Source organism: Protopterus annectens, chromosome 8.part0 (assembly GCF_019279795.1).
Source record: "Protopterus annectens isolate FY-2018-M chromosome 8.part0, PAN1.0, whole genome shotgun sequence".
Taxonomy (NCBI): domain Eukaryota; kingdom Metazoa; phylum Chordata; order Ceratodontiformes; family Protopteridae; genus Protopterus; species Protopterus annectens.
In genome coordinates this window covers 1,873,959,935-1,873,984,194 of record NC_056741.1, presented here as the reverse complement: position 1 = coordinate 1,873,984,194, position 24,260 = coordinate 1,873,959,935, and the positions used below count along the sequence as shown (strand labels likewise).

Below are 24,260 nucleotides of genomic sequence, written 5' to 3'. Positions count from 1 at the left end.
AGAGATGTTGAGTAACAAATTGGTCTATTCACCTTGTTTTATTAATCTCCTAAAACAAATTTTGATCAGTAGTTCTGACATTTGGGATTGTTTGACCTGGATTCCTGATTGCATGGTAGGCTAAGCTAGGCATAGGTCTTCTTTTAGAAGTGTATATGGCAAAGAGAAGAGGGACAATGCTGCTAGTCATTTTTTGATAGTTTAGGGATTTTAAGCTTGTGATCTTTTTTTTTTAGGAACCTCTGGGGTCTTCCCAATCATTTGATATGTCTGGTAAGGCATATCACAAAGGGGGCATTGTATTCAAAAACTGACCTGATCAGTACCAAATATAAGGGGATAATAACTTCTTTAGATCAGAATGCTATCCCTTCTGTGATTAATTGTGTTAGTATAAGGATTTTCTGACAACTGTTGGTACATAGTGATCAATGGGGAGGGAATTATCAAGCCATATTCCAAGGTCTCCAGCTACAGTTTCATTTTCAAGTGGAATATTGTTTATACTCAATGCTGGCGCAAGGGGTTGACTACCAAATGCAACAAGGTTGCACTGTGTAGTATTACAATTAAGTCCATTTTTAATGTACTAGGTAGTTATGAGTGTAGATTCTTGCTGGAGGGCTTGTTAATGACTCACAGTGGTTAACCAGCAGTCTTGGTTCTTAGTCTGTAGTTGTTGCAAGTACTGAGCCTTGCTGGTTACCTTCCTGTTCTCTGACCCTGCTCCTGCCATCCACACCATATGGGTTCTGCCTCTTAACCAACTTGCTATCCATCTTATCCCAGAGGAATATATTTGTAATTTATTTAGTTTAGTAATTGCACAAACATTTGTGGTGGTTTCAAATACATTGGCTAAAGAAATGTAAGCTAACATAACTAAAAATGATTTGTAGTTGTCCTTGGCTTCAGATGCTAACCAACATTTATAGGCTGCTTTAGCAGATTTAATATCCTTTGTCAATTTTTAGTCAAATTCTTCATATTCTCCTTGCCTTGGGGGTCATCTGATCTGCTATACAGTATAATGTGCTTTTTTCTTTTATTGTAGATTTTATTTGTCTGTAGGCCACCAGGATTGTTTGTTTTTAAATTAATTTCCCATTAAATTTATATCTAAATGGAACTGCCAGTTCTATACATTTATCTAAATGGATATAAAACTCTTTTGAAAACCTATCTGCTGTGGCAACGTCTGGGGTGAAATTGCTGCAAATTAATTTTCAGACATTATCTAAGAATTTTAAGAAATGTGTGTGTTTGAAGTCTGAACTGCAATGTATTTGTTTCAGGTGGTTTAGATAGTTTGAGGGAGAAGGTTACTAGCCTATGAACTGGCATAACCAGTGAAGAAGTTAGCAAGGAAGTTGTGGACAATCAAGCTATATTTGTAAATAACAGGTCAATCAGAAAAAAACTAAATGAAAACTCCAGCCAAGCTAGAACTTCCAATGAGTGACCTCCCCAACCTCCTGTAACAGAGGCACATGGGATATATGCAAATTACCCTTATGAACATCAGGTGTTTCAGCTATATGGCGAGTCTGATTGCCCATGACTTTTACATTTGAAGTCGTTTTAATGGACAATTTCAGGCCAATAAAGCCAAACCCCACTACCTATGGATATGCATCTTTCAACCTTGTTATGACCTCTTCAGCATAGCATAAGCAGAGTGTTTGACTAAGCATAAGAAACACAGGGTTGTTATACCCAGCTGATGTCCATTTGCATAAACTAACTACCACATTGGTGGGAGCCCACTGAACACTGAAGGCATTATAAAAGATCTGGGGATACAGGTTAACAGCAACCTCTCCTTTGACCACCACATTGCCACTGTGGTCAGAAAGTCTTCCCATGTGGCACATCTTAATACCAAGGGGTTTTCATCCAGGAAGAAAGAGGTCATCATCTCTCTCTACTCTTCCCTCATTATGCCAATCATTGAGTATAATGCCCCATTTGGCATGTACCTCACTAGACACATGCAACAGCTGGAAGGGCCACAGAAGTACCTCACGAAGAAGATCCTAGGCCTTAAACACATGTCATACATGGACAGACTCAAAAAACTCCAACTATTCTCTGTCTCATATCATCTACTAAGAGGCTATCTCTGCTTGACTTACAAAGACATGTCTGACCCAGCTTTGTTAGAAATGCTACATCTAAAGAAATCCCAATCCCACCGCACCACACGCTCCAGAGACCTTAACATCATTACCACAATCAACAGAACATGCTGGAGGGACAGGTTCATAACCCAGAGACTGCCCATGCTCTGGAATAGACTTCCCATACATGTCAAGCAGAGCACCTCACTGGCCTTTTTCAAGAGAAATCTTGATGAGTTGATGGGAAATAGAAAGTTCGCCCCAGGGATTACTCCAATGGCTCTACTTGATAGATGCACTGGGAACTAACATTGGGCAGCATGATTCCAGGGCACTTCTATGGTCTAGGCTTGTAAAGGCTCCAGGGCCATTAGCCTAATACACACCTATAAACCTATGAACCTATGTGCATGTAATTAACAATGTGCATGTTTATGCTGTAACAAACATATAGAGAGGGGGTGGGAGGTTTGACTAGCTTTAAATACATGTGAAGGGAAGGTTAAGCATGTTTCACATGTTATTAACATGAATGGAAAATTAGGGTACTGTAAGATACTGGGGACAGCCAAAAGCATGCTTTTACTGTGATGCAGAAAATCATTTAGTGCAGGATTGCAAAGAGAAAATATGGCCAATATGGAGAAAAAGGTTATATAGCTATAAATGTTTAAGTGTAGGAAGTATGATTATATAGGTCATCTTGGGATGGATTTTCCATTGATACAGGAGGAAGAAAACAGCTTTTCAGATAAAACACAGTTTGTGCAAGATGATGCAGCTATGGGTGATGGGGATATGGAAAAGAATGACTAAGTGGTGGATAAAGATGTTACACAGAGTACTGAAACAATAACAGACACAAATGTAGATGTATGGATACAAATAAGTTTGATGTACTTAGCAGTGATAAGGGAGATGGTGATATGTTAACAGATGAAGAAAATGAGCAGGAGATAGTAAAATCTGATGGGGAAGAGTGAGAGGAAGCAAAATAAAAAGAAAAGCTGCAGTCACAAAGGAAATAAAGGAAAGGATGATTCAGTGATAACAGGAAATGTAAACATTATTACAGATGAAGTCAGCGAGAGTAGACTGTGGTAAAAATATAAATATAAACAGTATTAGAAATGAAGTTAGTTAATTAACAGTATCAGAATCTTCTTCTTTCGGCTTTTCCCGGTTAGGGGTTACCACAGTGGATCACCTATCTGCTCATGATTGGCAGTAGAGTTTTACGATTTTGAGTTGCCAGCCTGGTGCCCAACCTTCCACAGAAGGCACACACACAGACACACACACACACACACACACACACACACACACACACACACACACACACACACACACACACACACACACACACACACACACACACCGAGGGCCAATTTAGAGTGTTCAATCCACCTACAGCATGTCTTTGGGATGTGGGAGGAAACCAGAGCACCCAGAGGAAACCCACATGACCACAAGGAAGACATGCAGGCTCCACACAAAAGGCACTCCAGCCGAGGATTGAACCAGAGAACCTCTTGCTGTGAGGTGGCAATGCTAACCGCTGCACCACCACGGCCGCCCAATTAATAGTAACAGAATGTGGTTAAAAAAAATAAACAATGACATTATATGTTTGTTAGGTACAAGATGCATTAGAAAAGAGATAAGCAAACAATTGGAACTATATGGGCAAATAAATGTTTTTGGTCATTAATAATGAGATGTGCTCAGGCATAGCAGTTATTGATAAAAAGCAAGGACGTAAAAATAATAGACTTATTAGTTATACCAGGATAAGTGGCAGTATGTAATATAAGAAAAAGAAGATGGGTATTATGCCTGTGATATTTATGCATATATGAATATGACAGGAAAAATGTTTTGAAGAGGTAAAAAAAGTTTGTGGTGGTAAAATTGTCAGTAATTATGAAATGAGGCAAAATTGTAATTTTAGGAAAGAAAAAAGAAAGATAATGTGACATAAATTTTATTGAATGTAAGGATTTAAAATAAACTGGAAAAAGAAACTGGACTTGTATGAAGGTATATTGCACACAGAAACAGAGTTTGTTTTATACTAGAAAGATATGAAAAAAATAATGTGAGATGCATTTAGTGCACAAAACTACAGAATTTTATGATCATAAAGCAATACGAGTTTTATTGTGTGGTGAGGAAAATGTCATAAAAGAATGAAAAGTTAACAGCAGACTTTAATGTATTAAAAAGAAAAAAAGAGAAATTGTGGAGTGATCATATGACCATGAGAGAAAGTTATGGAAATTGGACTTATTGGTGTGTTGTCAATAAGAGAAAAAGTAAAAGATATATTTAAATGTTGAAAAAAAAGGAAAGAAAATAAGAAAAATATGCAGACATTTAAAATGAGCTTGAAGTCAGAGTTGAAAAGGGAAGTAGAAGAATAAATGATTAGAGAGAAATGTATATGAAAGTAGGGAAAAGATTAAGCTATCAATATTTAGACAGAAAATAAAGAAAGTGAAAGAAAGAAAAGAAAAAAAAAAGAAGTTTCTCAGAGGTTAGGAAAGCAGGTTAAAGTAAGATAAGAAAATATGTATGCATACCATATGCAATTAATGGTGAAAAGGGGTTGTTGTGTATGCTCAAGTAAGAAATTACAAAGGTAGTTGAGAATTTTGTTTGAGATTTATAAACAGGATGATGTACAAGATGAAGTATAAAACATTACCAAAATAATAGATAAGGTAAAAAGGAAATAAAGGTCAAATAATTATAATAAATAATAAGAAAAAAAGAAAACTAAGTACCAGGTCCTGATGAACTAAGCTATAATTCTTATAAAGATTTGAGTAAAGATGAAAGTTTCTTTGTCATATACTGAACAAATAGTTAATAAAGGAGATGAAAGGAAAAGAAGAAATTAGTGATGAGAGGATAAAAATCCATATGAAAAAAAAAAGATGCCAGAAAATATATAAAGAATTGGAGCATAGGGGAGGCAGATCTTAAGAAACACAGATTATAAAATATATATCAGAATTTTGTTAAAAAAATGGTGCTAGAGCAAGTAATAGAAGATGGTATTTCATTATTAAACAAATAGAAATAGAATAAATGTGAATAACAGTCCTAGAATTTATAGATTTGAAACTAAAAGGAAATAAAGAAGTAGGAGTAGTAACAAGTGATGTTGCAAAAGCTTTTGACAGGGTTAGGTATGAGGCAATGTGGAAGATTCTTGAAGCATGTGATATAGGTAAAAGAATATTGAAAGTTATAAAGACGTAATGAGAATTCTGAGGTAGTGGTAATGATAAATAGGTGGCTTGGAAAAAAGTAAAGTGAGGTTGCCCCCAAGCATATTTCTGTTTGTTTTGGTAATGAATGCTATAAATAATTGCTGTGACTATGGGTTAGAAATGAAGCATGGGAGTTGGATAGTAGAATAAACTGCCAATATGCATGGCATATGCAGATGACATTGATATAGTTGCAAGAAATAAGACATGGATGAGTGAAGTAATTGTAAGAATTGAGATACCATTAAACAAAGAAGGTTTGCAGTTAAACAGAGCCAAACGTAAAGGATTGGGCAAAATAAGAAAAATCATTGTTATAATAGGAAAGAAATAATTATGCTAGGGATAAGATTTGGTGAAAAGTAAAGAGTAATAGAACAGTGGAAAGAAAAAAAAAATAGAAGTAAGAAAGATGGCAGCATGGCGGAAAAGTTTTATCCTGTCTGTCTTTAAAAAAAGTATGTAAGTTAAATATCTATATTATAGGAAAGTTAGCATTCTTTAGTACAGTCTATGTGTTTCTGAGTATCATGGACAAATAAATAATGGATATGTTTTTCAGTTGTATTTGGGGTACAAGATTAAATTCTGTGAGAAGAGGTATACTTTATTATAGAAAATAAGAATGAGGGTTACATTTGAAAGATCTTATTTCATACATTGCATCTCTGAATTTATTCTGGAAAATAAAAAAAAAACTCATGAAACAAAGAAAATATGGTAGGGAACATGTTGAAATTAAGATATAAGGCAATATGGAATAAAAAGATAAAAAAGAAAATATGGAAATAAATGAGTATATGAATAAAATAAAATTATGTAAAATAGAGATGGGAAATGTAATATTAAAATAAAAGAGGGATGTAAAAATATAATGCTGAATTATAATTTAATATATCCATGAAAAGAATTAAGGAAAGATGTTAAAAAGTTATATATGAAAGAAGGAAAAGATTTAAAAATGTTTATGAAGCAGATGATTTTTGTGGAGGTTATTGTTGAATCAGTTACTCATAAAAAGCAATATAAAGTGAGGGAAGAGATAAAATATAAAGAATATAATGTAAAACAAACCAAAGAACATTTTCCTGAAATGTATAAATAATAACACTTTTAGGAAATATATAAAAATGAATATAAGTGGAATGAATTTGAAAAATAAATATGGAAATGGTAACTTATGGAAAGTATGGAAAAGAAAGCAAATGTGAAATTGAAAATGAGGATAATATTTTGTTTATTGCTCTATGAATGATATAGAACATGAGATGTGGGAGCTTATTGTACAACAAAAATACAGAAGATGAAGTATGTGTTGAAGAAAATAAAGGGCTGTTTTTTAATAGGAAGATTGTATAAAGGTTATTTTGAGTTCTTTTTCTTTGATCTTTCAATATTAGATCATGTTAAATGAAGAAAGAAGCATGTGAAGATGAGGTTGTAAGAATGTAAATAGTGTGCATGATGTGAAATTTTGTGAAACAGCTAGTAAATAAAGTGGATATTTGTATATAATGTAAATAGTATCAATAAGTTCCATGTGTTCTTTTATATCTATACCAGCTGTCACCAACTCAAGCAGATGGGGCCTTGGTTTAACTTCTCATTTGAAGGTGGTACACCCAGTAGTGTCAGTATCAGAAAATTAATCCAACCACCACATGTGGGAATGGAACCCACAGCCTTCTGCACTAAAGGAGAGCTACTGAGACTGTATATAATACAATGCACTTAACATATGGTAGGCCCTTATTTGCTGTGTAATAAATTGAAGCTTTAGTCTACTCTGTAAAAAATGCAGTAACCATTAACTCTGATCATTACTATTATTATTATTACTATTATTATTATTATTGTTATTATTATTACTATTATTATTATTATTATTATTATTATTATTATTATTATTATTAAGGAAGCACATACACTGGTATTACATAAAGATCCTTTGTAGAAAATGTCATCCTATGCAAAATGTGTCATACTTAAGCAATCAATGAGCAGTCCATGCAAACATGGCAGGAAACGAACTCTCCACTCAGACAGCAAACACGGATGGTAACTCTCACCGCTACAGAGACCAGACTTGCACCAACGAACTGAAAACAATCTTTTATTCAGCACCAGTTTCTAAAACCATGAACGCTTTAATAAAACTGCGTTTTCGTCACACATAGACTTCATCAGATAACACAATGCACCCCTTCCAATACCCTTTTATAGTCACACTAATTGATTAATTGGTGTTTCAATTACATCTAAATGATATTTAAAGCAAACCAATGTTTTTTATCCACAATGATATTTTGTCATTAGATAAAATACATATAAAATGTATAAAAAAATCAATATATGTAAATATTAAATATATATAAGATGTATATATGAAAAAAGATTACCCTAGGTAATTTAAAACACATTATGCAACAACTGGGAATAAATATGCTAATAAATATAAGTATAAATATAAATATATGCACACATTCTATAAATATTTTTAAAAACTATTTGTTTGAATAAAAACATCACATAATGTTCTTCTATAGTAATATATCAACTATGTAATTCCCCAACTTGTTGATGGACAATGTGATGTTTTTATTCAAACAAATAGTTTTTAAAAATATTTATAGAATGTGTGCATATATTTATATTTATACTTATATTTATTAGCATATTTATTCCCAGTTGTTGCATAATGTGTTTTAAATTACCTAGGGTAATCTTTTTTCATATATACATCTTATATATATTTAATATTTACATATATTGATTTTTTTATACATTTTATATGTATTTTATCTAATGACAAAATATCATTGTGGATAAAAAACATTGGTTTGCTTTAAATATCATTTAGATGTAATTGAAACACCAATTAATCAATTAGTGTGACTATAAAAGGGTATTGGAAGGGGTGCATTGTGTTATCTGATGAAGTCTATGTGTGACGAAAACGCAGTTTTATTAAAGCGTTCATGGTTTTAGAAACTGGTGCTGAATAAAAGATTGTTTTCAGTTCGTTGGTGCAAGTCTGGTCTCTGTAGCGGTGAGAGTTACCATCCGTGTTTGCTGTCTGAGTGGAGAGTTCGTAGTTGTCTTGGCAGTTCCTGTGGACGTGGTTAAACATGGCAGGAAACACAACTTAGACAAAAGGAAAAGTAGCTATCAGCTGGTGGGGACAAGAAGAAAATCCTAAAAGCTTGTACTTAAAAGACATTTGGGACAGGAAGAGATAGGTGTCTATTGCTTCTTCTGCTAATTAGGTCAGTAGAAAAGTACTGCTTGTGTTAGCATCACCACAACCAAAGTGATTAAAGTTCAAAACTTTCCAGTTAATCAAGAACTAGAAGTTAGGATGTTCACAGTACACACCTCATATATCAGCTACTTAAGTTCATGATATGTGGTAGCATGCAAATTAGACACATGTCAAAGATGTAACGTGCATGTATAAATGTCAGATGTCAGACATGTGACATTACTAGTGCCATTTTGAGACATCAGCCAGAGAGTAAGTATATGTGATTCCAGCAGTTAGTTTGTATATAAGTTATGTGAGATAAAATCAGTAAACTTCTATTGTGATGTATTTGTATAAAATAAAGCTGCTTGAACAGAACCCACAAAGACTCTTCTATAGTGTCCAAAGTAGGAAAGTGACATGGTGTCGGAACCGGGATCACAGAGAATAATATTTGGAGCCATGAGTTGCAAAGATGACAGTGAAAGTAAACTAAGAGAAATGAGCACAAAAAAAGAGCCAGAAAAGAATCAAAGGTAATGAGAATATGAACAAACTATATGTATTTTATGAAAAAGATAAAACGGAGTATCACAAGGGCACAAACTGCATTATTAAACAAACAGGAGGCACAAAAGGTTTATTAACTAAGGAAAATGTTTAAAATAATGACATCTGACAAAACGATTATCAGAAAAGTAAAACAAGCATGTGTAAAGCAAAACAAGTATGTTTAAAGTAAAATGAGCATATTTAATGCAAAACAGACATGTTTAGAGTAAAATGAGCACAAGAAAAGTACACTGGGCATGATAAGAAATTAAACGAGCAAAATGAATATAACAAGGGCAAAAAAGGGCACATTAAGTGTAAATAAAGCAAGGCAACTGCATGTTTTTTGGCAAAGTGCTGTGTTTTGGCAGAACTATGGCTTTGAATAACTTTAGTTATGGCTTTGATATAATACAAAGTATCTCAAATTGTGAAAGTGCTTACAGTGTGTGCTTATTATTGTGCATGCATTTTGAAGAGTTTATTTTTGTGCAAGGTACAACTATTTCATGAAGTGAGTCAAAATATAGCCATTTCGAAATGTTTCTTGTGCTGGTTGTGTCTATTTGCAAAGCGTCGCCATTACAGAGTGTTTTTTGCAATGTAAACAGTTGCCTAGCAAGGTAGGAAATTTAGGGGGAAATTTCAGTGTGCTGTGTGCAGTTTATTCACAAAGTGCAATTACTTTGAAATGTTATTGACTCTGAGCTTCTCTTGCCCAGTTCATTTGCATTGTGAAGTTATTGAAATGTTTCTTAAAATGATGATAAATTACTTTTGCAAGACAATAATTTCAAGAGTTCTACAGTGCCCTAGAGACTTATTTTGCAAAGTCCAGTTACATAAAGGCTTGCATTGTGCAGTTATTTGATATGTTTCTTATTGCATGGAACAAACCCCCACTTGAAATCAGAACCCTCACACATCCTAAATAATTTAAATTGGCCACCAAAGAGTACTTTAAAAGGCACTGGACCTGTCACTGTTCTCACCCGCCCTGAATATATCCCTCCCTGAATATATCCCTCTAAAAAAGTACCTATCTTTCTCCTTTCTTCTTACTTTTCCTTCCCATAATCACCCTCTATCCTTTTCAACTTACTCCATTCTTTTTCTTCTAACCACCTCTAAACGTCTCTCCTACTCCTTTTTCTGCAAACACTTTTTGAGATACTAGTACAGTTCATGAACTACATAACATCTAGTCTAAATAAAACTCTCTATGCATTTTATGTAACTTCCTAAGCATATACATATTTTTACTTATATAACAGTACTGCCAATATCTCCTTTTTGACTTTTAAGCATTATGTATTACTGCATATGTCTTTTTTAAATAACCTTGTTATTGGAAAATTGTTTGTATTTTTTGGAGCTTTTCTCCCTGGGCCTCCACTGAAAATAGGGGTTTAGCTCAGTCAGACACTCCCGGACAACAAATGTAAAATAAATGAATAAATAAATAATACTAATCAGAGGTGATTTCTTGCAATTCAGTAATTTCAAGAGTATTACAGTGGCCAAGAGAAACTTATTTCACAAAGTTCAGTTATAAAAAGGCTTGTTGTGCTATTGGGCAGTTACAAATACCGGTATAAATTTCTGGCATATGTGTACATGTATGTGTTCATGCTTATTTGCAAAACCCTTCACTGGTATGTGTTAATATAGCAGACATATTTTGAAAGTTCTTACCACTTGTATCATCATCAGAATATTGCAGAGAATTGGAGAATATTTGAGCAAGAGTACGATATTTTTATACAAGCAGCTTATGCAGATAGAGATGCATGCACCAAGGCATTCATTTTGTTAAACATAGCTGGCCATAGAAACAGAGCATTTGTTTGTGTATGCACCAGCAATATATGAGGGAGAAGGTGAAAATTGTCATATTGTTGTAGAGGCTGAATCAAGGGAAGACCCCGAGTGTTTGAAGCACAAGTTCAGAGAGAGGTGTAACCCCCCAGACAAATATTACATTAGAGAGGCATTTCTTTTACATGAAAGATCAGAAACCAGGGGAAACTTTTGCAGCTTATATAACTGACCTGAGAAACAAAGCTAAGATGTGTCAGTTTGGTGACTTAAAAGATGAGTTAATAAAGGAAAGGCTCATGTGTGGTATTAGTAGTGCTGCTGTGAGAAAGCTCTTGCTTCGTGACAGTGATTTAATGTTGAGTAAAGCCATAGAGATTTGGCAGCTCCATGAAGTGACAGAAAAACACACAAGTATGCTTGTGAGTGACAAGAGAGCATGGTTTCATTAGGCTCCAGGACAAATGTAGGTAGAATGCAGCACATGGCAAACAGAAGTAGGCCTAAGAACATGGCAGCCACAGCCCCTGCTGGCTCACCAGGAAAACCGTGTAGCCTTCCAGCAAATTCTAAGACTAGTTCAGTTAAAGGAGCATCCTCAGTGCAGTACAAGCATGAATTAGCAAAAACCAAGTCCAGCTTTATTGTTAACTGTCACAATTGAGGTGCAAATCATGAGTCTAAAAGAGAGAACTACTTTGCATTTCGTCAGCAATGTCACAAGTGTAAAAAATGAGGCCATTTTCAAAAGTTTTGCAAATCAAGTAAACCTCACACAGTTATAAAGAAAGGTCACACAAAAACGCAAGTTGCAAGTAGAGACACATCAGTCCACTTTCTATGTAGATGGTGTATCAGTGCTTGGTGAAAGCGTTGATGCAGTGAATTTATTGGCAAAGAGCGAAGTGTTTTGTACTGTTAGGATCAATGGTAAATCCACAGAGCTTAAAGCAGACACTGGTTCAATGTTTAATGCTATATCAGCAGACACACTCGCTAAAGTGAGACCTAATGAACAACTAGATGTGGCCAGTAGTGCGAAACATTTTGCTTATGGAGGTGAGGAAATTCGAACCAAAGGCTCAGTGATGCTTTCATGTTATTCAGCCAATAACTGTTACAACTTGTTATTCTATGTCATCTGAAGACCAGTACAGTCTTTATTGGGTCTCAAAGATAGTTTGAGAGTGAATCTGCTTTCTTTTACCAAAGAAGTTCATCACATAAATGCATCTCCTAGTTCCAGTTTTTCTGAAGCCATTTTCTCAGAGTATGCTGACATTTCCGATGACAAGTTGGGCAAACTTCCAGTTGTGTACTCCATGAAGTTAGAAGCAGAGGTCACTCCAGTAGTCATACTGGCAAGAAAAGTTCCAATAGCTATGCAAAATAAAGTCAAGGCTCAGATGGATAAAATGGTGCAGCAAGGAGTAATTTGTCCAGTTACAGAAACAACTGAAAGGGTGTCGTCTATGCTAGCAACTCACAAAACAGGCTCAGATAAAATCAGAATATGTATTGTCCCAAGATATTTGAACAAAGCATTGAAGAGACTGTATCATCCAATGCGCACAGCTGAAGAGGTCACAGTACAAATACTGAATGCCACTGTCTTTTCAGTCTTGGATGCAAAAAGTTCATTTTGGCAAATGATTCTTGATCACAAATCTTCATTACTAACCACTTTTGCTACCCCATTTGGCAGATACAGATTCCTAAGGATGCCATTTGGAATAAATTCTGCGTGCAATGGAGCAAATTTTTTCGGTTAATCCTTGTGCCATAATCGTAGATGATTTACTAGTTGGAGGCAATGGTGAAGCAGAGCATGACAGAAACTTAAAGAGAGTTCTAAACAGAGCACTTGAAGTAAACTTGAAGCTCAATCCTCTGAAGTGCAAATTCACACTACCAGAAGTTGCATATGTAGGTCATTTATTTACCAGCACTGGCTTGAGACCAGACCCAACCAAGCAAGCAGCTATCCTTGAGATGTCAGCACCAGACAATATTCAGGCTCTACAGTTTTTTCTAGGCATGGTCAACTATTTAGGCAGATTTATACCAGACTTCAGTACCTTTAAGAGAGCTGATGTGCAAAAAATGTTGCATGGTCATGGTTAGACCACCACCAGAAGGCATTTGAAGACCTCAAGCAGAAAATAGCCACCCCTCTTACATTAAAATACTATGATGTGAATAAACTAGTCACTCTTTCCTGTGATGCTTCAAAATTTGGTCTTGGCACAATTATACATCAAGAGGGCATACCAGTAGCCTGTGCATCTAGAGCACCCAAATTGAGGTGCAGTATGCTCAAATTGAAAAAGAGCTTTTGGCAATAGTATTTACATGTTCCACTTTTCATGATTATATTTATAGTCGAGCTATTCATACTGAAACTGACCACCAACCTCTAATTACTATTCTAAAGAAGCCTATGCATTCATCTCCAGCAAAATTACAAAGAACAATGCTCAAATTGCAAAATTACAAATTTAAAATAGTCTATAGAAAAGGAAAACTACTCTGTCTGGTTGATACCTTATCCAGATCACCCAGAAATACAACGGAACAGCTTGACTCTGAGAAGTTTGACTTTGATGTGATGACAGTGCATAATTTTTCTGCCACTAGGCTTGATGAGTTAAGAGATCACACACAGACTGATCCAATTTTGCAAAAGCTCAGTCACTACATTAATGTTGGATGGCCATCAAAGCATTCTAGTGTGCCATCTGAAGTGCAAACCTATTTTCCTTACAGAGATGAAATGTTATGGAAGATGGCATTATTTTTAAAGGTCCTAAAATTGTTATTCCTGTTTCCTTACAACAGGAATATATCCAGATTTTGCATCATGGTCACTCCAGGTTCTGCATCCACTAAGAGAAGAGCGAGAGAATTAGTATTTTGTCCTTAATTACTAAAATACATTGATAAAGTACTTTCTTCTTGTTCAGTATGCAGTAGTACTAGATCGCATTTGCAAAGAGAACCACTTCAGCTACATCCAGTTCCTGAACTACCTTGGTCGACAGTAGCCACTGATATCTTCGAGTGGAAAAGTCAACACTACTTAGTATTGGTAGACTGTTATTCGAACTGGTTTGAGATTGACTTACTACCTAACCTCACATCCACTACTGTTATTACTAAGTTGAAACATTATTTCTCAGTCCATGGTAGTCCACATAAAGTTATCGTTGACAATGGTACTCAATTTTCTAGTCAGTTGTTTCAGAACTTTGCAAGAGAAGGGGACTTTGTACATGTAACTAGTAGTCCTTAATATCCACAGTTGAATGGTCTAGCTGAACGTGCAGTGCAGAGTGCAAAGCAATTACTTGAAAGGTCAAAGTGTGACAATACCAATGTCTTTTTGAATTTACTTAATTTCAGAAACATACCCTGAGATAATATTCTTGACTCACCTGCTCAAAGACTTCTTTTCAGGCAAACCAGAATGACACTACCTATTAGTTCCAGTTTATTGAGGCTTAAAGCTAAGAACAACAGAACCATAAAGGCTCAACTCTTCCAAAAGTGCTCAGTCCAGTCCCATTATGATAAATTGAGCAGATTTCTTCACCTGTTGAGGGAAGGAGAGACAGTGAGAATACAAACAGCGAAAGGTGTCAACCAGATTGGTCAAGTTACAGGTATATCTACCGAGCCGAGATCCTACCTTGTAGAATCCGAGGGTATGGAGTACAGGAGAAATCATAGGCATTTACTTCCTGTACCAGAATCATCATCACAACATTGTTTTAATGACACAGACTCGAGATCTCAGAATGAACCAAATATTGTTCCCATTCCAGAGTCTGTTCCTACATCAGATTCCATTCCTGAAGATGTTTCAGACAATTCTAAGATCAAACATTTTACAGAGACAGCTCCAGTTGCTAAGTCCAATTCCCAATTTTATGTCACATGATATGGACAAGTATCCAGGCCCAGTGTGAAATATGCAGCACCATGGACTTAGCTGTGTATGTATACGCACCTTATCTTGTGTAAATGCATAATAGAGAACAGTCTGTGATATCTGCATGCCAAATAGATTCATAATATTGCAAGTTTTATTTTTCAAGAGGGAGGATGTAGATCAGAGTGCACCTGCTGTGTGCTGTATCTTTAAGAAGCATGTCAAAGATGTAGTGTGCGTGTATAAATGTCAGGCACGTGCCATTCCTAGTGCCATTTTGAGAGTGCAGCCAGAGAGTAAGCAGGTATGATTCCAGCAGTTAGTTTGTATATAAGTTACTTAAGTTAAAGTCAATTAACTTCTATCGTGATGTGTTTGAAAAATAAAGCTGCTTGAATAGAGACCACATAGACTCTTCTATTGTGTCCAAAGTAGGAGAGCGACACTTACCGTATAGGTGCCCAGTGTACTCAAGGACAAAACTAGGTTGGATTGCATGGCTAGGCATATAAAGACCATGGTGATCAATAGCCTAGTACAAACCTATGATCCTCTGAACCTAGAGAGAAGAATTTTGAAATGAAGTACAGTGGTAGAGAAATCTAACAAACTGTGTTATTCTTAGCATGCAAGAATGAACGGAGTGATAATTTAAGAATAGACTGTACTGTAAGTATTGGACCAATTATATAAAGAGGAATACAAACTGACAGACAATTGGCTTTTACACAGGAAGGTACATTCTTTTCCTGAGAAAAGAAATGTGAATGAAGATGAACCAATAACAAAATGTTGCATACTGTGGTAAACCTTGCGAGGTCTTCCACAGCCTTTATTAAACTTTTATGATTACAGATGTTTAAAAAAGGCATAAAGCAGATAATTTTTAGTAACTGCACATCTAGTATCATTTTAGGTTCTTTGTCACCCAGAATTCACCATCTGATTGCAACCAGGTCTTCCCCTTGTTTACTGGGTCTATCAAACCTATCTTGGTATCCCTGAGGCTAACTCTGACTTACATCCAGACCAAAGAAGATGATGAATGCTGAAAAAGCATAATACTGCTCACAAAATGGCTTTATTTATGCCCTAACTTTACCCTCTTCCTGTTATGTATCCATTATGTCCAGATTTACTATGGGGTGTGCTGGTGGTCAACATCTAATTACCAAAATACCACTTACTCACTAGATTGAAACAACACAGAACGTTCAATGAAATAATGAAATGAATGTTTACATCACTGGAATATTAAACAGGGAAAGGAGGCAGTTGGCCAACATGGGGAAATTTGTCCTTTATCCCAGTATTGTGCGATCTCAAGAGCTTCTCTCTCTCTCTCTATATATATATATATATATATATATATATATATATATATATATGTGTGTGTGTGTGTGTGTGTGTGTATATATATATATATATATATATATATATATATATATATATATATATATATATATATGTGTGTGTGTGTGAGTGTAGGAAGCCGCAGTGGTGCAACAGTAGTGTTGTCACCTCACAGCAAGAGGTTCTCCTGTTTGATTCTCAGCTGAAGCACCTTCTGTGTGGAGTCTGCATGTCCTCCCCGTGGTTGGGTGGCATTTGAAAGACATGCGTGAATGGGCGTGCCTTTGTTGAAGGCTGGGCATTGGGCTGGCACCTCGGCAAAAATCTACTGCCAATCATTAGTGGACCAGAGTTCCGCTGTGGTGACCCCTAACCAGAAAAGCCAAAGGAAGCTCAAACATATATATATTGGATGGGGAGCAAAGTCCCACCTGGGTGGGTTTGACATACTTCTGTGTGTTTGTTGTCACCAACTCAAGCAGATGGGACCTTGGTTTAACGTCTCATGGTGGTGATGTAAATGTTCGTTTAGTAAATGTTTTGTGTTGTTGTCTCAATATAGTGGGATTCTGAGCACATTTTCCATTCCATCCTGGAATGGAAGAGGCCTATCTGCACTTTTGTGAAATAATTGTGCTGACTGGGTCCTGTCTGGTAGAGGGAGGCTAGTCTAGGGCTTAGAATAAGCATCCTCATTGGTCCTTTTGGATCTTTTTCAAGTTTTTTTCAAGTATTTAGTTTCTGGGAGTTATGCCCTGCATTTGAGCAGATTTCTGCTTGTATGTGCTTCATGCAGCACTGTACACTGCTACACAGTTATGCAGTAAAGTCAGACAGTTAAATTCAATAAATTTTCCCTAAAATCCAGGCAGAAATATATATCCATTGAGCTCCTCAGTGATCGATTCTGAATAGCCACCCCTAGTGACAACAGTCTTCATCCTAGCATTATTGACAGTTGAATGAATCTTGTTTCTCCTGCCTACCTTCTTGACTTGGGTCTCTTGAGACAGTGTAGCAATTGCCTCATGTACATAGACAACCATCTACTAATAACACAGTCAAGTACAGAGTGTGAGAGATGTATTTACACCAAGAATGTAGAATCCATGCTTTGTCTTTCTATCTCAAAACAGTAACACGGAGAAGGTTGTCAAGTCACCCACCACTATATATACTCATAGTACCACTACTCATACAAATACTACCACTCATACACATAGTACACATCAAACACACAAATCCACATACTTGCAGGTTCTCTCGAAAAACTTACCAAAACACCAGAGATCTCCAAAACACAAGACTTCTACAACTAATACATTCCCTACAACACCCATGACACATAGCAACACCAGTGTCTCACCCACCAGGCCAGTAAGGCGTTACACTCAAAAAAACTAATTTTCATGTCATTGGAGACTCACTAGTGAGACATGTATGTCACACTCACGTGGTTGGACAAGGTGAAAGTCACGGTCAGCTGCCTGTCTGGTGCCAGGATTTATCAGATTACACATGCACTCAGGTCTCTCAGCAACATGTGCCGTTATCACTCTGTCATAGTTCATGTTAGTGTGAATGACCTGAGACATAACTCACTGGACTATATGAAGAGAGACATGGTTGAGCTTTCTTGAGTATGTGTCCCAAGCAGGTATGTCCCTAGCCTTGAGCAGTATACTATCATCACCTAGAATGATGCCACAGTATAAACAAAAAATGATTGATTTCAATAACTGGCTCAGTTTTTGGTGTCATTCAAATGGGATCCAGTTGTTGTCAGCCTGGGAAGCCATGGTTGAAAAACCTTGCTGCTTTGCCAGAGACTGTTTGCACCTGGCACCTCTATGCTTTCGGCTGCTGGCAAAGGCTCTTGCCTCCCCATATAACCTTTTATAGGCAAGGTCTGAAAAGCAACATTACCAATGTAAAATTAACCAATCAGAACAAAATAAGGGTCATGCTGCTAAATGCTAGGAGATTAAACTGAAAACTCCACTCCCTGGAAGCATTTCTGTCACAAGAAGATGTAGATGTCTGTGCAGTGACAGAAACCTGGCTCAAGACAGTACACTGGCCTTGAAATCTACAATGCCTTCCACACCATTAAACCGTAAAATTAACATGCGAAAACCAAAGGAGGTGGTGTTTCAATTTATTTTAGAGATAAATTCACCTCCCGTCTAGTTAGACTGGACAACTACGTGGAGTTACTCCAGGTACAAGTTATGGCAGGTAAGACCCCCATTCAAGTCATAGCCAGTTATAGATCCCCCTCCATGGGTCATGATGCCCATGAAGACTACTTGACCAAAATGGAGACAATCCAAATTTTACTGAACACACTGGTTATGGGGGATTTCAGTTATCCCACCATCAACTGGGAAATCCACACTAGCCCTAACTCACTAGCAAAAATGTTTCCTGGCTTTGTTAATTCAAATGCACTGGAGCAAATTGCCATACCCCAACAAGAGGAACACACATTCTGGATCTGGTCCTCATCAACATGTAAAACAGATGCACTGCCACAACTGTCAGACGCTCATTAGTTACAACTGGCCACACATCAGTCACCTTTGAGCTGACACTAACTCCAGAACTCATAAAGGATGAAAGCAAACTAAAAAAACTATTCCCTCCTAGATGAAGGGAAAATGCATTGCAAGCCCCAACCCAAGCTGGAAGTGGTAACTATGCCAAAGCTTATACTAAAGCCTTGTACAACCACTTGCATAAGTGTATAAACTCAGATGTACCAGAAAGAATCAAACACAGATCCCCAAGTAAATGCAAGCTGCCATGGTGGACATCCAGCATCAACAAACTTTACAATAAATGCAAAATGTTGCTGTCCAAGAAAACAAAGGCAAGGCCCCAAAAATGAAAAAAGCACCCTTCTCAGCCTCAGCAGGCAAATAGAACAACTTGTCAAATCTTCCAAGGGCTTCTTTGAGAGAAACTTAGCAAATACAGCCAAGGATAACCATAAGGCATTTTACAGCTACTTACATAACCTAAATGGTAGAGGCCAAGCATGTACAGAACTAGTGGCCAATGGTATCACACACTGACCCCACAGAGGTGCAAACCTACTAGCAGATAAGTTTGGCAAAAATGTTACTCCCTTATCCTCTCCTAACTTACAACAAACCTTCCCACAACCCCTCCCCCATCTTGCATATCTGAAAAGCAGGTCCTCAAAGCCTTGTTCAAAGCAAAAATACAGCCTCTACGGGACCTGATGACATCGCAGGCTGTCTTATAAACAGGCTAGAACATAAACTAACATCACCACCAAGTACCCATTTCATTCATAGCCTAACCACAGACTTTGCTCCTGCGGAATGGAGAACAGCAACAGTTATTCCCCTCCACACTGATGGCTTAGCAGCAGACCCAGAGACTTACAGACCCATAAGCTTGACCATCCTCATCTTTAAGGCCATAGATCATATCATTATGAACCTCATAAATAAAGGCGTAGGTGACCTCCAAACCCTGGATCCTACCCAATTCAGCTTCGTGAAGGGCACATCCTGCCTGTTAAATATGGTGGATTTCTTTGAAAATGTGACCAAGGCCATTGATGAGGGCAAATTTGTGCACACAGCATATCTCAACCTGGCAAAGGCTTTCAACACATTCCCACATTCAGTTATTACCGATAAACTTAGCAAACTGAATGTAAACCCCTTCATTGTAAGATGGGTTGCCAGCTGACTCTCAAACTGGACACACTCACACATACACACACACACACACACACACACACACACACACACACACACACACACACACACACACACACACACACACACACACTATCAAAGTGGATGACCACATCAACCAGCAGATCTGTTACTAGTGGGGTGCCACAGGGGTCAGGGCTGGGCTCCCTACTGTTTGGTACATACTTCTCAGAAGTTCAGATCAAAACTAAGGGGTTGTGGATGACCAGGTTTGCAGATTGACTGCAAATTAGGTGTAATCATTGGATCCCCAAATGATGTCAGTATACTCCAGGAGGGTCTCATGCAGACCAGTGACTGGTGTATTAGTCACGGTCTCAAACTGAATACAAAGAAATGCATCATCATTCCCTTTGGTATGAGCAATGTCCCCTCACACTATCAAATCAACAACAATACCCTAAGTACCCTAAAGTGTAAGGAACCTGGGAATCACAAGTTGACTTTGACCTTAACTTCAATCACCATATGTCTACTGTTGTAAGGAAAGCTTTCTACGAAGCACACATGATTAGTAAAGGCATCACCTCAAGAACAAGTTATAATCACCCTATACTCGACACTTATCTGGCCCATAATTGAGTATAAAACCGCATTTCGCATGTACCCTACTAAGCACATGCAGCAATTAGAGAGACTTCAGAAGTTTCTAACAAAGAATATCAAGGGGCTCCAGTGTGTGCCTTACACAGCCCGACTAAAGTCTCTATCACTATACTCTATATCATGCAGACGACTTAGGGGAGACTTATGCCTGGCCTACAGAGCAATCCAGGAACCAAACCTAATGAACTTACTACATATCCTTAAATCAAATAGGGCTAGGGCTCCCAGTTCTGGAGACCTAAATATGGCCTGCGACTTCAATAGGACATGCTGGAGGGACTAATTTATCTCCCAGCGACTGCCACATCTTTGGAACAGGCTACCAATTCATGTGAAATAGAGCACATCTGTGACACTGTTCAAAAGGAACCTGGACGAGTGGATGGGGCACCATAAATTCTTACTGGGGATACAGCCCACAACCTGGACATGGGCAGTCACCACTAAATGCAGTCTTGGATATTAATTAAATTGAGATGAAATGGCTAGGTTAAAAATGACTTCCGGGTCGATAGCCTAGTAATCTCCTATGATTCTATGATTCGGGTAAGTGGTATTTCGGTAATTAGAAGTAGACCTGGTGTATCTTCACTCCTTTCTACTGCCTCATCCAGTTCCCCCTCTTTCCTTAGACAATGCTCCTCATGCTTTCTTAGCTTTTGCTAGAGACTTACCATTAGTTTCACACAAGTACATACCCCCCTGGTTTGGCTTCCTCAACCTCACATGTCAGTGCCTGAGACGCCTGTGCCAGGTCACTTGGGCTGTAGCCGTGTAGCCATTACTTTGTCCATGTATACCATGGTGCACTGGCTCTAACTACACATCTAGTACTGTCTTTAAGGAATACTCATTGTCCATATGTAGCATGGCACTGACCCTGACTGTGCATCTGGCACTGCATTTAAGGAATAATCAGTGTCCATGTGCACCATAACACTGGCACTCAGTGTCCATGCCCACCACAGTACTGGCCCTGACTGCACACCTAGTACCAGCTTTAAGGAAGTCAGTGTCAGTGTGCACCTTTGTACTGACCCTTACTGCAAATCTGGTACTGGGTTTAATGAATACTCAGTGCGCTTGTGCACCATGGCACTGGCACTTAGTGTCCATGTGCACTACTGCATTAGCCCTTACTGCACACCTAATACTGGGTTTAAGGAATGCTTAGTGTCCGTATGCACCATGGCATGGACCCTGACTGCATGTGTAGTACTGGAATTAAAGAATACTTGGTGTCTATCTATGTGCACCATGGCACTGGCTCCGACACTGGCCCTACCTGCATATCTGGTACTGGGTTTAAGGAATACTCTGTGTCCATGTGCACCATGACACTGACTCTGACTGCTCATCTGGCACTGGACTTAAGTACTGCTCAGTGTTCATGTGCACCATGGCAGAGTTCCTGACTGCACATCTGGTTCTGGGTTTATGGAATACTCGTTGTCCATCTACAGCATGGCACTGGCCCTGATTGCACATCTGCTACTGGGTTTAAGGAATATTCAGTGCTCATGTGCATCTTGGCACTTGCCTTGCCTGCACATCTGGCACTGGGTTTAAGGGAAACTCAGTGCCCATGTGCATCATGGCACTGGCCTGCACATCTAGTACTGCATTTAAGGAATATTCAGTGCCGATATGCACCATGGCACTGGTCCTGCCTGAACATTTAGTAGTGAATTTAAGGAATACTCAGTGGCCATGTGCACCATGACACTGGCCCTGCCTGCACATATGGTACTGGGTTTATGAAATACTAAGTATCCATGTACACCATAGCACTTGCCCTGACTGCACATCTATCAATTGGTTTAAGGAATACTCAGTGTTCATGTACACTATGGCACTGGCCATGACTGGACTGGACATCTAGTACTGGCTTGAAGGAGTACTCCGTGTTCATGTGTACCATGGCACTGGCCTTAACTGCACATCTAGCAGCAAGTTTAAGGAATAATTATAGCCATTAGAGCATCATCATTTTTTGTTCTTTAACAGTAGCAACAAGGTAGTAGGTATGTGGTAGTAATTAATGTTTTGATTCAAGAGCAAATTAAGTTACTTATAGTCAAATTAAATTGCAGTGGAAGCACCAGATTTATGGGCAATACAGAGTTACTACAGTCCAGAAACCCTCACATGCCCTGTAAAGAAACAAAAATGCCTTCTTAAAGAGGATATTTGAGAGGACAGACTAGAAGTGAGGCCTTGTTTAGCTGTCTACAAACACAGACATCATTTCAAAGAGCTTTATATTACTAGTGAGGTGATACTACCACATGTTAGCTTGTCAGAATAGATTTCATTAAAGGCATTTCTGTTCTTCAACTTTTTGTATACAGTAGGATGTGGAAGGTAATGTAACACTATAAAGCCAGTGACCTGAGTAAGAAATTTCAAGGCCAGGTATAACTTCTGTGTTTTAATAAATAAGGTTCTCTTACATCATTTCATGTTTTCCCATTCTTTATATTTCAATATCAGGTGTTAAGGTGTCTGAAACTGGCCTTCCAGAGAAGTGCTACTAATATCTCCTTGCACTGGAAACTTCCTGGTGGAGTGGAAGCAGTGGTCTGTCTTAAGGCTCCAGATGTTGTATTCTATCAAGAAAGGATTGTCATCTATGCTCAGCTTAAGGGTCTGGTAAGGCACTGATAGCTTCATCACTGTGCTTTATATGGATACATATATATAAGTGCAAGGCTGGCTAAATATATGTCTTGGAAAATGTTTAAGTGTTTTTTTTTTTTTGCAAAAAATATTGTATGGATGCACACTGCATATATATATATAAGCACTAAGTTGTTTGAGGATTTTACTGATTATGTAAAGTAGTTATATTTGTGTTTACTGCATATTCCATTTCCTCACAATAACAGTAATCACATAGTTTCAGACAATGTTTATTTTTAATTGACTGGGTTACTGCCAGTAGACTACCTCTTAATTTAATTTCCATATCTGTGGTTTTACATTTCTATTTATTTTTAATAGCAAAAGCAATTGTATTCAAATAAAATACATAACATAACAGTAGAGTCAGTTGACAAGAGAAAAAAACAGAACATTAGATAAAAAATGATAGAACAGCAACATTTAGATGTTTGGCTTTCCTAAGCTAAGCACATAAAATACTGCAATATTCAGAAAAACATTTCTTACATAGTTTATCATGTTTGTTTTTTTTACTGGTTTTGCAAAGTACAAAAAGAAAAATCTACCAAAGCTAGACTTCTGTTTGATACCTTAAACCTCTTGCATCAGGGGCTTCATGGGATATGAGCAAATCACCTTTCAGGGATATCAGGTGTTTCAGCTAAATAGGAATTCTTAATGTCCATGACTTTTTCTTTTACTTTTAAGCCTATTTATGGACAATTTCAGGCCATTAAAGCCTAATCCCTCCAGCTGTGGACAGCCATGCTTCTGCCTTCTTATGATATCATCAGCACAGCATAAGAGGAATGTTTAACTCTTGGAAACACAGGGTTGTCATACCCAGCTGATATCCATAAACATTAGGATGTCTACAAAATATCCCAACTAACAAACTAAAACAAAGAGTAAAAAGGTCACACAGATAACCAACTGGTT

The 24,260-nt window shown here is 37.4% G+C and overlaps 1 protein-coding gene across 1 annotated transcript in view; it reads left to right on the top strand.

The window, feature by feature from the left end:
* The window catches only part of LOC122808576 (von Willebrand factor A domain-containing protein 5A-like), a 582,047-nt gene extending 558,726 nt beyond the window's left edge, over positions 1 to 23,321 (top strand). Inside the window, exon 12 of the mRNA XM_044079534.1 lies at positions 23,151 to 23,321. Coding sequence (XP_043935469.1) covers positions 23,151 to 23,321 — 171 coding nt within the window. The remainder of the gene's footprint in view (positions 1 to 23,150) is intronic.
* Positions 23,322 to 24,260: the final 939 nt, after the last annotated feature.